Here is a 14,873-nt window from a genome sequence, read left to right as displayed (position 1 = left end):
TAATACAGCCCAGTTGTGCTAAAATAAATATCATGAGACGTCCATCATCAGATGAATGACATGGAAAAGTTAAGTTAGAGCCGTTAAGCCAGTGCTACTACCCATGCGAACATGAACACTAAGCTTTTCCCTCCAAAAATATAGCCTAAAACTTATCTAAGTTGTCACCCTGCCTCTCCAAATGCAAAACTGACATTAACAAAATGCAATAACAGCTTAAAAAGTACTTGGGTGTGTGTTTTATTTTATATCTACCGTTTAATAATGCAATCGCTGCTGTCTGTCCATAGAAGAACATGACAGCCCGCGTATGTTTTGGAACTATTGGGGCTTACATGAACCACGTGACAGCCGTCGCGGCGACATCATTGTGTGTCGCAACTCTTTCTCTCTATGGCTCTGATTCCAGCTACACATTGCTGATTTGTGAGGCAGTCACGTGACCATTAGCTATCCATTACATCTGAACAACATCTCACTGTGACTCCATCAGCCTGTCATGCATGTGCTCTCTGTTGCTTAGCACAGAGAAGGTAGTGTGTTCATTGTGTGTGTGTGTGTGTGTGTGTGTGTGTGTGTGTGTGTGTGTGTGTGTGGTAGAGAGAGATGGGGGAGATAATTAAAGACAGGTAAGAGCGATGGAAAGTGTGTGTATATGTGATGATATAAATATGTACGTGAGCCAAAAAAGTGAAAAGTAGTTATATATACAGTAAGTGAAAGCAGTTTTAACATTACTAAATTGCATAGTAATAGAGGAGACCTTCAAATTTAAAATGCAGTTAGTGAAGTGACTTATAATTGTTGTTGGCTTTAATAATTGTTCAGCTAATTTACATCCTGACTTTAGTCTGATTTACTGGCAGTTCATGGCCATGGTTTGAAGACGATTGCAACATACTTGACCTAGTTGGATATTTGTTATATAAAACGTAGGAAGTGGGAAATGAGGTTTACTCCATATTTGAAGGGTTTTTTTGTTTATTGTGGTGTTTACAGCTCATGGCTACAGGTTATGTGAATCAAATTGGAGGTGAATAACATTATTTCATCATAATCCCAAACAAACTAAGGAGAAAACTTGAATGACAGTGACGGAGAGTGTGATCCTTCTATTCTTTGCTGAAATTCTCTGCTAGAAACATGGTTATTTATCAATAAAAGTTACATGATAAAGCACTTAAATCTTTTTTTACAGAAGTGTAGTATAGAAGCACAGTATTGCCAAAGTAATACTTTAGATTACTCGGGTTACATCTTCAGCCTCTTTTAGTAGCACTGCATCATCATGGCCTAATTTATCCTGCTCAAAATCTCATTTCAAAATGAATAATATGCAGGCAGACCCAGGTGTGCCCTTGGGAGCCCTAGAAATAGACAGATCTATACACAATGCTGCAGAAAGTCCTAGATCAGTAGGAATTGGGTTACTGTATTGCTCTAACCTTGCAGCACTCTATTGTATAGTGATGCTAATACTGCTAAGAGAACTTGGCCTATTTCCATTAAATTAATGCACACTAAGCATGAGCTTTTGTACAGTTATTGGTCAGAATTATGGTCATATGGAGATTCATTTTCTGTTTTCTATCATTTTGGAAGTAATAACAGTTTTGCACTAAAATCCAGGTGGGCTCTTGCCCCAATCCAGACAATGAGACATTTAATCAGCTAATGTGAGGAGCCAAATCTAACTCCTCCTTTACAAAGAGCAGCCAAAGTCATACGTAAGCCATGGCATTATGCTCAAATGAGGGTGCTCCGCTGGAATAAACAAAGAACAGAATACAATCTCCTTTAAATTTACCCATGGCAGATTAAAATGGATCCTGCTGTGGGGGTTTTACTGGAAGGCTGCCCTGACCACCCTGTCGCTCAGGGGCTGGGTGGGTCTGAAGTTGTCCCCCAGCATCCCGTCATTGCCTTCTTGAATCTCTGCTCCTTTAATATGGGACCTAAGACGACGAAACTCCTCAATCTGTGGCAGAAAGCGAGAAAAAGCAATAGTTGAAAAGGTGTGTGTGTGTGTGTGTGTGTGTGTGTGTGTGTGTGTGTGTGTTTGACCTACATTATGAGGACCCACAGTGTGTATTCAGGTTTCATGCCATGTCCTCTACATCATTAGGACACACTGATGTCCTCATAATTCAAATTGCTAAATAAACATACGAAATAATACTGTATTAAAATGTAGAACCTTTTTTGTTTTGAGGTAGGGTTGATTGGGGATAGAAAATAGCCATAAAGTATAAAAACCATTATGCCTCTGGAATGTCCTCATGATGATAAGTGTACCATTTGCCTTAGTTTCAGCGCTTGTCATCATGATATTGTTCCTTATATTTTAGTTTAGGTTGTTAAGTTTAAGGAATATTCCACATCTGTGTCCACAAGGTTCAATTTCAAATATACACATCTCTAACATCAGCAAGAGTCAGACTGTGCTTCTTGCAATTCAATTTAAATGGATAATGCTTGGATGGTTCCATTCAAAATTACCAGCCAACTGCTGGATAACTCTATTCCTTTTACTGGCCAGTGTCACTTTTTGCTCACATTTGGTGTGAGTGTTGAATTTGGACCCCGGGTGTGAGCTCTTTTAGAAACACGAGGAATATTTTCTTAGCTTTTCTTTCTCTAATGCTATTATTGAAGTTATAACATAAGCAGGGTCATATCAGTACCACGTCCAAGTACAAAATGTGGATAACACATTTGAACTTAATCCAAGAAGGAAACAATTTATAATTTAAAAAAGTTATGTCATCAAACACATACAAGACCCTGACCCATTTTCATATCTTATCTGTGCATCATACTCTCTATATGACTGGCCTTTACTTGAAAGACCCTGCTCTGCCAGTCATTGAGATCAAAGATAATCTAAGTTGCAAACAAAAGGCATAAATCGTTCTTCACCTTATGATGTATATTACTGTGGTAAACCCCAGTTAGTTCAAGTCACGTCAAAGTCGGTTTCTGATTTCCCCTTTTGTCTATTCGTATGAATTAGTGCTCTAACAGACCCTACTCTGAAGTGGGAGCTAAATTAGTTCCTCCAAAAGGAGTTAGAACTAAAATCGTTCTAGTTCCTGCAGTGAGAACACACCAGAATCCGGGTACTTCCGCCAATAGTTCTAGGAACTATGAAAAGGTTCCTCAGGTGCGAAAGCCCCTTATAATAGACTTCTTTCAAAAACATTTTAAATAAATCTTTCTGACACCAAACTTTATATCAGTCATAAAGTTCTAGAAGGTGCAGGCTGATAGGTCCTTTACATGCAATCTGCAAGCAATCAGATCATTACTGCAAGACACAAGCTGATTGGCCTCTGCTGATTCTGCAGCCAATGAGATTGCTTACTCAACATTTAAATAGTCTGGTTCATTGATTTCTGTAAGGTAGTCCTGTGGCATGAGTTCCTCTGAAACCCTCCGCCTCCCCCAGCTCCACCTGCCTAGATCTGCTATGGGATTTATGTTTGTATATTTGTGCAGCATATCTTATAGCTCACAGCAGCGTGTCTATGTATCTATTAGCAGAAGCAAGTCCATACTTACTCTGCAGCAGCAATAATCAACAGCAGCAGCTCTAGTCCACATTGCCATATTCAATAACATGATAAAACTATTCAGAGAGTTGTCATGATTTAAAAATATAAATAGCCACCAAATTAATGCGGTTGGCAGTTTATTAGAGATTTATCATGTATATCTGAGTAATAATAATATTTAATAACAGGTGTAAAGATATTACCTGCATCTGAGAGATGGTAAGGGGGTAACGGTAAAGAATCCAGATGACGTTCTCACTACAGGGTGGTGTGGTTAAAGAGCCCTTATACACCCAGTAATCTCTTAAGAGAGGATCTGAGGAGGTACACAAACCAACGGAGGCAGTCAGATACAAACGGATAACCTTTAACTAGGATATCATGATGTAGTCAGAAAAGATCAAAATCATAACATGCAAAAAATATACAAATATCAGTATGATATATTATGAATAAGAAATAAATCATTTACCAGGCAGTAATGTGTTGGGGTTAAAACATGGAATTATTTTTGTCTTTCCCTGTACACACAAAAAGGCATTTTTAGTCACAAGTGTACGTGTCATATTTTTCGCTTTAGTCTCTAGTAAGGCAGCTCTTCTGATCACCTTGTACTGCAGGTCCTGCAGGACGTCTGTGATGGCCTTCAGCCCAAGATGTTCCTTCCCAACCTGCATAGAACAGAGCACCAGTGTAAACTGAGCATAATATACTGCAAGATGACCAGAGACATACATTTGACTTTGTATCTTTAAAGGCTTTCTATGTTTACACTACTAATACCATGTTTATTTACCCAACGTGATTGGGGATTTTTGTATTTGTCATGACCTCCAATATATGGGGAAGATACCTGCACAAATAAGGCAATGATGAGAATGCCTTTTTTCTTGCCCATGGCCTCCTCCACGCTGTTGAATAATGTAGAGTTCCAGTGGATTAGATGAAGCTGTGAGAGACATTTATTACTAATTGTGAGGGATCTCCAATAAACAGAACTCTAAAATCAACATATGGCTACAAAGTATGCAACATTATGAAGGTGATTATTTTATGCCAGTTCCGTGTCCTGTTATAAGACTGGTTTGACTTGCAATTGCCAACAACTTGAGGAAACGCAACATGGTAACAGGTTGACAAACATGGTGACACATTGAGAACAGGCCCTTATCTTTTTCCTTGTGTACAGAAGAGCAGGAGTTGGAGAGCAGGTGCCAGAGACAGGTGATTTAAATAGATGACTCAATGATAAATCCTTTATTGGAACATGTGGTATTGTTGTTTTTGACATGAACTGAGGTTGTTGTTTAATTTGTTTTGTTGCTTAAAAAGGCTTATTGCTTATGCAATGTGAATACTGTGACCTGTTAATAGGGGTCCCTAAGTAAATATGTGCTTCTGTCTATATACACTCACCTAAAGGATTATTAGGAACACCATACTAATACTGTGTTTGACCCCCTTTCGCCTTCAGAACTGCCTTAATTCTACGTGGCATTGATTCAACAAGGTGCTGAAAGCATTCTTTAGAAATGTTGGCCCATAATGATAGGATAGCTTCTTGCAGTTGATGGAGATTTGTGGGATGCACATCCAGGGCACGAAGCTCCCGTTCCACCACATCCCAAAGATGCTCTATTGGGTTGAGATCTGGTGACTGTGGGGGCCATTTTAGTACAGTGAACTCATTGTCATGTTCAAGAAACCAATTTGAAATGATTCGAGCTTTGTGACATGGTGCATTATCCTGCTGGAAGTAGCCATCAGAGGATGGGTACATGGTGGCCATAAAGGGATGGACATGGTCAGAAACAATGCTCAGGTAGGCCGTGGCATTTAAACGATGCCCAATTGGCACTAAGGGGCCTAAAGTGTGCCAAGAAAACGTCCCCCACACCATTACACCACCACCAGCCTGCACAGTGGTAACAAGGCATGATGGATCCATGTTCTCATTCTGTTTACGCCAAATTCTGACTCTACCATCTGAATTTCTCAACATAAATCGAGACTCAACAGACCAGGCAACATTTTTCCAGTCTTCAACTGTCCAATTTTGGTGAGCTCTTGCAAATTGTAGCCTCTTTTTCCTATTTGTAGTGGAGATGAGTGGTACCCGGTGGGGTCTTCTGCTGTTGTAGCCCATCCGCCTCAAGGTTGTGCGTGTTGTGGCTTCACAAATGCTTTGCTGCATACCTCGGTTGTAACGAGTGGTTATTTCAGTCAAAGTTGCTCTTCTATCAGCTTGAATCAGTCGGCCCATTCTCCTCTGACCTCTAGCATCAACAAGGCATTTTCGCCCACAGGACTGCCGCATACTGGATGTTTTTCCCTTTTCACACCATTCTTTGTAAACCCTAGAAATGGTTGTGCGTGAAAATCCCAGTAACTGAGCAGATTGTGAAATACTCAGACCGGCCCGTCTGGCACCAACAACCATGCCACGCTCAAAATTGCTTAAATCACCTTTCTTTCCCATTCAGACATTCAGTTTGGAGTTCAGGAGATTGTCTTGACCAAGACCACACCCCTAAATGCATTGAAGCAACTGCCATGTGATTAGATAATTGCATTAATGAGAAATTTAACAGGTGTTCCTAATAATCCTTTAGGTGAGTGTATGTGTGCAGTGTGAAACAGACTTTGAGGAACAATAAGAGCAAATGCTCAATATGGACAGAACTGGCGGAGTGACACTGACCTCCATAGGAAAAGCCTTGAAGTTGACAGTGTGTTCAGATCCCCTCTGGTTCTCTTTTCCCCAGTGGAAGCGCACCTCACTCAATTCATACTCATGGTCACTGGGGAGAGGACCCCCAGTCACAACTGAGACAGCATTCACAGGTCACAGGAAAGGGGAGAGAACAGGATGATTTGACAAACAATACAGGTTTCTCACAGACATCAGATTTATGTCTTTTAACCTCTCAGTGACCTTGAAAAGCAAAACATCTTATAACTTTTTTGTGGACTTTGTCAAAGTGCTAGTTCACCCCAAAATGAAAGTTCTGTCATTATTTACTCACCCTCATGTTACAAATAGTGGTTGACCGATAAATCGATAAATCCAAGATGATATGTCGGCCGATATTTGCCTCTTTTTTTTAAACTAGAAGATCTTCTGTATTTAAAATAAATATACATTTGATTGCAAAAATTGCTATGCATGTGTTATTCACCATTTTAAATGAAAGGGATATTAGAGGTCGACCGATTGTTGATTTTACCGATACCGATTAATCAACCGATAGTTTTTAAAAGTATATTGAATGAAACCAACATAACACATAAAATAGTCCTGAACACTATTACAAAAATTTAAAAACAGTACTAACTGAACCATGAAAATGTACTGTACTTTTTAAATGTATGAATATATTATTTATACCTTAGTTACCCTAATTAAACATTAGTTCAAAGTGCATTATCTAATGTTAAGAAATACAACTTTAAAATGTAAAAAAGTATTAGTAAATGTTGATATTAACAATGAACAATACTTTTATTTACTTTAGTTAAAGGAGCTGTATGTAAGATTGTGGCCAAAACTAGTACTGCAATCACTGTCAAATTACTGTAGAGTGGTGTATCCCTTCCCCCTCCTCCCTGACTCGAGGTTGCCAGATCGGCAGCAGGATCCAGCAGGAACGTGACGAGCTGCAGCTGTGGTAACTAGAGCAGACCTGGCAACCCGGATGCCGCAACACTACTGACTTTGTGATTGGTAGATAGGTGGAGGGTGGAGCATCAGACCAAAACACAACATGACAACATCAACATCAGTTGAGGGCTGCAACTGCACTTTTTAAATGACAATATCCTGGCCAGACTACTGTTGTCAGTGATATAAGTATTTGAAATGTACATGATTTCTTAATGTCTAGTGACATTTCAGGGCCATTTTAATTGAAATAAATGTCTTACATACAGCTCCTTTAATGCTACAGATGGTTTCTTATTGTAAAGTGTTACCATTTCATATAAATCCAAACAGTCATGCTTGTTAACCTCTGGTTAAAGATGGCCATCTTTATATCTACACAAACACCATATAGCATTGAAATTAGACATATGTATAGTATACTCACACTTTATTTGCTTCTATTTAAAACACTTTATGATTATCTGATAAAAATAACAAAATATGTATTACAGTGACGATGAAAAAATAACTAAAATTGAATATGTTTCTTATTTGTGTCGGCTGAATGACAGTTTCTGTCTACAATTTGCCTTCTCATGTCACTAGCTTTATGCAACTTCGATGGAGAACGAATGCATTAAAGCGACCAGCTAGATATAGACAAATGCATATAGATGGTAACAATCGTGACATTAAACATTTGGGTCGGGCTTGTTTGTGTGTGTTTTTGTCACACAGTTTTAACCGCTTGAGGTAGACCTACTAGTGTTAGCGTCCTCTCAGCCTTGACGACAAACATACTGCAGTTGTCCACTAATGCAGCATCTAGTCAACAAATTAATTACTTTATAATGATATAATATGAAAACATGCACTGTAGTGTACTGTATACACACCATTTCATTGTCTGTTTTAAATCCGTATCTGAAGTGTCCTGCACTGTGCAGCGCGCAGACTCATTTGTCAAAGCAAACACCACGAGGCGTCAGTGATTGTTTTTATTTCGCCTCTAAAGTCCGCTCTTACTGTATAATGACAGCGGACTACAAAGTACCATTTTAAATGTCCCGTAGCGATTATTCATTGATAATGTTCACCCCTGCCAAAGTTAAGCATCAACATTTTTTAATCTAGACTGGGACACTGACTAAAGTCATGTGGACTACTTTTATGGCACTTATTGATGTTTTTTTCTGTCCTTTTTGGAACTTGACATTTTTGTCAACTATCAACTTTTTTTGGTGTTCCAATGAAAGAATTATGGCACATAAGAGTTGTGAATGACATGAAAAAATAATGGCAGAATATTTATTTTTAGTGAACTATTCCTTTAAATTTAAAACAGAGATACCTTTTAGCATGCTATACCTGATTTGGACTTGAGCATGATCCTCACAGTGTGACCGTCGTTAATGACTTCACAGTCCCTGCAAACGACATAGTTGGGGTTAAGCCCCACCTCCAGCAGCCGCGGGTCATAGCGGGCCTCCCTAGAGTTCAGGTTTATGGGGGACTGGTACTCTCCATTTGCCTCAGGAAACAGAAGACCCCATTCAACACCTGGATTCATTCACAAAAGACAAAAAAAGTTGATTCTATCGACCATTGAATGGTGATAACATTTTGTTTTAATGCATTTATCTAAGAACACTTGTCTCGTGTTGAGCCGATAACACTGTCCTTGTTCATGACCCACTAGACCCACTGCCTGTTGCTCAACCTCGAATGAAACGTTGTAGCTATGAAATATTTGGTGTTGCCACACAGATAATACAAACAGTGGTCCATTTGTATGTCCCAATGTTTAAACTAAATAAGGACAGCTAGAGCTCCAGTGCCTCAAAGTCATTACTGAGGGGCCAACAGGAATAGCAGACACAGGGGGATACAGGATGTGCTCATTCCTCTGCTGTTTTTCATATCATTCATGTATATGTATTAATCACTCCTCTCTTCTTTTACTCTTCACTAAGCATTTGCTTTATTATCTAAACTTGCACTAGATAAGTAAACGTGTTTCATTGCAGACTAACACTACTAGAGATAGTACAAATTGAAGCTTAGAAAAATGACTCTTCACACAAAAAAAAAAATCTTGGTCCAATACAATTTAAATAAAAGAAATTCCTCTGCTATTTTCACATAATAAACATTAATTATACAATTATGCTTTAAATATTTTTATTTATGCACTTATTTAATCAAAAAAATACATTTTAAGCTAAAAACATAGTGCGCTGATTTTCTGTAAAAAAAAAAGAAAAGAAAAGAAAGATCTGAATTGGTTGTAAATTAGAAGTGGCCACATGGAGCATTGTTGAAAAAGGGACAGATCACAACTATCTAGTATTGTCTGTGTATTTAAAGACTCAGCAGTGTAGAAACTGCATAAATTCACTATATATATATATATATATATATATATATATATATATATATATATATATATATATATATATATATATATATATATATATATATTCATAGGCTAATTGAGACGGGTTTGTTTATCATGGGTGTGACAATAAAGTTTCATGTTTCACAAAGAGGAGGATAAGCAGTGATTCTCGGATTGAGTCCTTACCTTCTTCATAGCCCCATTCCAGCTCATCCTTGCCAGGGTAGTTATCGGTCTCTTCAATAACATTATCTGCCATGGCAACTGAATTTCCTCTATGGCTTTCAGAACAATTTGCGTTCTGTCCTGAGCAGATGCCAAAAACTAGTTCTTTCTGGGCCGGTTTTCAGGGGAAAGTCTTCCTTGTCGGTTGCTCACTTCCCACCCATAAAACATGAAGAAAGTGGTCTATAACAATACAGATGGAAGTGATTGAACTCAGTAGCTTCAAAGACACAATGTCATCCACGGTGAGATTGCAACCAGAAAACAATTGTCATTCCATTGAAAATTATGAGTTTTCTTCTCCTGTTCTCTTCCAGAAAAGTTGTCCACCCTGTATCAACTTCAGAGCACAGCAAAAGTAAGTTCACACACTCATTCTGTTCTACTACAGCCCACACGGTTCCCCCACAAGTCATCTGATTAGCTGCGTGCAGTGACTCTTAAGCCTCTGATGTAGCACCATAGAAACCGCTCAGCAGTCTGTACTGGTTTACAGTCAGGCCACGGGAAGCACAGTGCACACAGGCAGGAATGCAGGAGTGATGTTGCTCTTGGACAGTTCCTCCCACAATGGAGGAAATGGGTGTGGTTAAAAAAAAACACCCACCAGGAGGAGGGTGAAGAATTAAAGACTGAAGAGAGGAAAGGTCTGTTATTGTTCTGCTTGGCACATTACTGATAGGGTTTTCAAGGTAAGGATGAGAGGGGTGAATATATTCCCCTGGCTGATGGTTGTGTTCTTCCAGCATGTTTTTTCCTGGTCACCAGCGAAACAAAATGACAGTTTTACCAACTTTAATAAGAAGTTTACAGGTGACCTTGTTTTTTGTCAGCACTGCAGTCAAATTGTATCACTCTCCTCAGTTCAACAATGCTTTGATATTTTATCAGCTGGACAAATGTATCTTATGCTATCATGAACAATTTGAACTAGATGGATGTATGAAAGTCTCCTGAATGCACTTATTGACCCAGATAAAAAAAAAAGTAACAACTGGAGGAGGTGAACATTATGGTGCATTGTCTTGAATTCTATCCTAGAAACTACTTTGACCCTAATTTTCTAAAATTAAAGGCAGCACATTACACAAAAGTGCAATCATACCTAATTAATTATAAGTAGGTCGTTTTACTCCCCAAAGCTCAGGGACAAGAACAGGGTTGTCACGTGACCTCAGCATCCTCTATCTATATTACATCTATATTTCACCGGATATATCAGGAAATCTGCATTCGCCGGCATCAAAACATAAGCACTTTATCAGTGTACCAGATGGTGTGGGTGGTTTGATGTTGGGCAATCATTTGAATACTTTGAATAATTATTCATGAACAATAGATGTCCTGTTTGAGTCCAGGTTCAGCAGATTACAGCACTGTCCTCTAGTGGGCATGACAAGACATGACAATATCCTCAGAGTATGAATGCAAGTGGATTGGTACAGAAAGCTATATGATTAAAGCAGTGTGCTCATTTTTGACTTGCCTTCAACCTCACTTATGGAACGAATGGGGGCAAATAAATCTACTCTAAAAAACAATGTCATCGTAATAAACAATGTCTAGGATATGTATGCAGGATGACCATCAGGCCTGGATCCTGCTCGGGTTGGGATTCTCAGGCTGGACACTTGGGAGGAGCTTTATGATTGTGAATACTGTATATAATTAAAGACAATAAATTAATATAAATAACATTTTATCAATATATCACTGCTGCAACAGGTCCAGTTGATTTCACAAATGAATTATTAAATGCAAATTGTCAACTGGTTTAATCAGTCAATTAAAAAAACGGCTCAAAAAATATTTGTTCTCAATCAGGCACTGATATTGGATCTCGGAGCAAAAATTTATTGAAAATACTTAGAATTGCAAAAATAACAATTGTTGACAGTAAGTGTTTAGTGGAATATAAGTTACACAATTCACCTTTAACATAAAACATTTCAGACAATGGGTTGATTCAATGTAAAAGTAAGTCAAAGGCACAGTATAGAAGTCTATAAAGAAATGTGCAGGGGAAGTCCATTGCAAGTCATTTACCTGAATAGTTCATCAGTATCTAAGGTCAGGCTCTTTCTCTCATCTCTGATATCTTAACCAATCTTCTTTAGGGTAAAACTCACGTGGTATATTCCTCTCATTAGCTCAATATGCATTACAAAATATTTATAAAAAATTTATTTAAATGGAGATTGGTAACTGAATTTGTAGACATAAGTGGGCTGCCCCTTCACCCGTGAAATGGTTTCGTGTCGTTCCAGGACCATCCAACTCTACACCACCACTGTGGCCCAAATAGCACCATTGGTACTGGAGTATGGTTAACCATGCACTTTGATGCTCGTGTCCATCTGAACAAGGACAACCATGCAAACTGTGTGCACAAGAAAGAAAACATTACTTCATTGCTGGATATGAGGATCGCTACACTACATCGCTACATCGCTACAAAAAGTAATGTTTATTATTTGCTTCTGTATACTAAAAGTATTTGTCTATGTAGGGCTGGGTATCGATTCAAATCTTCCAATTCGATTTCGATTCGCAAGCTCTCAATTCGATTTTGATTCTCGATTCGATTTCAATTCCCGATTCGATTCTTGATTAGACTCAATGAATATAGATTTAATACAAATCCTATATTTATAAAAAAAAGAACAGTGAACATAAGTTTACAAGTGGTTAATTAATAAAAAGAAATTAAGAGCCACAGAAACCTGTATATTAAACTCTTTATTTTAGGTATACACTTAAAACAGAACCCAACTCTATATTTTAAATGCATACAATGAACAGACAGGATTTTGATGCAAGATGAAAAATTTATGCTGAAAATTGGACAAGTCAGAACAGTCGCATGCCTTGATCAAACAGGATCAGGTTATTTTATGTTTAAGATTAAAACAAACATAAAATCTCACAGCATTAGCTGTAACATGGAGGCTGCAAAACTATGTCGAGTGTAGGAAAACTCATACTGGCTTTTGGGTGATTGATAAATAGATCAATCACCCAAACAACAATTCGTGGCCTTTGAGAATCGATTTTGAATCGACCACATTTTAAAAAACAATTAATCGAAAAATCTATTTTTTTTGCCCAGTCCTAATAATATGGATACACTTACGACAAAATAGAAATTTAGGGTTATGGTAAATGTGAAATATTAAGAAATAGTGTGAGTGATTCTAGAGATCACACCACAATATTTACGGTATACACACAAAAAACTGTTTATGTGTCCTTGAACTTTTCCTGAATATTCACTGTCAGAAAATTGTACCTTAGTGGTATCTTGCCACTAGGGTGGTAACGGTTAGGGTTAGGGGGTTTGACAACTTTGTGCCTTATCTACCCTCTAAAAGGTGCATATTAGTACCTTAGAAACCTTAAAGTCACAATGAAACAGGTTGGGACTGATATTTTCTTCTATATTGTGACGAACATCCTAGTGTAACGCAATAAAAAAAAGTAGGGAGGGAACTACATTGTTTGTTGATTGTATTTTGAGATGTGGGTGTTGCACTCAAAATGAACAGATGAACACAAACTTTTAGAGGCAGGTTTAAGCTGACTAAATGGGTGCTTCTTAGTTCACAGACTTTGTCCTAGCAGCCTAGAAATGCAGCCTTACGTCAACAAGCGCTGACAAAGGCCATCTCAATTTGAAGGATCCTTGGAAGTCTGCGTTTCATGTCCTTCATTCGGCTTATTTTGAAGGATGCATCGGGTGTATCCTTCTCACCGTGCGTTCACACCGCAAGTGACCGGAAGTCATTCATTTTCAATGTGAGCCTCCGGCGAGGGCGTCTTGGCGTCTTGGACGGCGAGAGCGGCGTGGAGAAGTTGAAGTCAGGTCAACTTTATGGTAATGAGCTCGGCGGCAACCAATCAGAATTTAGAAGTGCTCCGTTTGAGAGGATTCCAGCGAACGCAGTCCTGTAAACTTTGGTTCCGACCACATTAGTTCCCAAGCAAAGTAGAGGAGAGGCTGATCATTTGAATTTGATAAGAAGGCGCGCAGCACTATTTATAGGCAAGATTTTCACCCTAGAACACTTGTTTTTCAGCGGGAATGCAAATTAGATTAGCACTTAACCATGAACACAAAAGCCACACCACACAAATGGCTTTTAATTGGTTTATTTTGTTAGCAAACATGTCACTGTAATTGTTGTTCTTTCCATCGATCAATTTCTACTTTCACATTTAAAAGATTCTATGAGGTTAACTTATACCCTACTTGGTCATTCTGCAAAAACAACGATCGACATGCTTGTTTGCTTTGCGGCCCCTTTAAATAAAGTTCTAAAAAACACCAAGCATTCGATCTACGTCAGAGCGTCCACGAATCTTTCCACGGCGTCGTTGGCAGGGCGGCGAGAGCGAATATTGCCACTCTCACCGGGGCCGGTGTGAACACAAGGTCATCCTCCAGTCACCCACAATCCTTTGCACACATTCCAATTCACGATAAAGAATTAGCAAAAAATAAATAAAATCAGCACTGAGCCAATTTCATTATGTATATCAAGACAAAAAAATATATTTTGGAGATGGTGTTATGTTTTCTTTTGTTTTGTTGTAAATGAATCACTTAATGCCAAACTGTTCATGATGTGAACCACTTGGAGACCACAGATGGTTGTAATTCACTGTATTGCATTAATAGTAAATAAGTGAATTTAAAGATTTTTAATACAAAGTATTTAACCACAATTTTGATAGTATTTTTTGTGCCATGACTGCAGGGGCGGAAACCTTTATGTCATAGCAACACTTACTAGACGTCTCATTCTAAAGTGATATACCAAGTATGGTGTTCCAAACCCACCCATTGAAGTGCACATTCAAAGCTGTGAGTATTGAACACACACCGGAGCACTGGGCAGACATTTTTTGCTGCGGCACCCAGGGAGTGATTGGGGGTTAGGTGCCTTGCTCAAGGGCACCTCAGTTGTGGGTAATGAGAGTGGAAGAGAGCACGGTGCATTCAACCCCACTTACACTTCCTGCTGGTCCTGAGACTCGAACACGCGACCTTCAG

The 14,873-nt window shown here is 38.6% G+C and overlaps 1 protein-coding gene across 1 annotated transcript; it reads right to left on the bottom strand.

Annotated features, from left to right (window-relative positions):
- Positions 1-1,182: 1,182 nt before the first annotated feature.
- Positions 1,183-9,974, bottom strand: ca8 (carbonic anhydrase VIII). Its single transcript, XM_056235513.1, has 8 exons — positions 9,782-9,974; positions 8,566-8,757; positions 6,256-6,380; positions 4,408-4,503; positions 4,163-4,225; positions 4,027-4,075; positions 3,758-3,870; positions 1,183-1,978 (listed from the first exon to the last, which is right to left on the bottom strand). Exons 1-8 carry the CDS (start codon positions 9,852-9,854, stop codon positions 1,844-1,846), a joined length of 846 nt encoding a protein of 281 aa, XP_056091488.1. The 5' UTR covers positions 9,855-9,974; the 3' UTR covers positions 1,183-1,843.
- Positions 9,975-14,873: the final 4,899 nt, after the last annotated feature.

Source organism: Rhinichthys klamathensis, unplaced genomic scaffold, assembly GCF_029890125.1.
Source record: "Rhinichthys klamathensis goyatoka isolate OS25496 unplaced genomic scaffold, OSU_Roscu_1.1 h1tg000422l_1, whole genome shotgun sequence".
Lineage (NCBI taxonomy): Eukaryota > Metazoa > Chordata > Actinopteri > Cypriniformes > Leuciscidae > Rhinichthys > Rhinichthys klamathensis.
This window is presented reverse-complemented; position numbering and strand designations above follow the sequence as displayed.

Coding starts and splice junctions, on each gene's coding strand:
- ca8 (XM_056235513.1), bottom strand. CDS start 9,854: ATGGCAGATAATGTTATTGAAGAGACCGATAACTACCCTGGCAAGGAT. Junction 6,381..8,565: donor CATGCTCAAGTCCAAATCAG/GTATAGCATGCT, acceptor ATGCTGTCTCAG/TTGTGACTGGGGGTCCTCTC. Junction 1,979..3,757: donor TTACCATCTCTCAGATGCAG/GTAATATCTTTA, acceptor TTTCTGCCACAG/ATTGAGGAGTTTCGTCGTCT.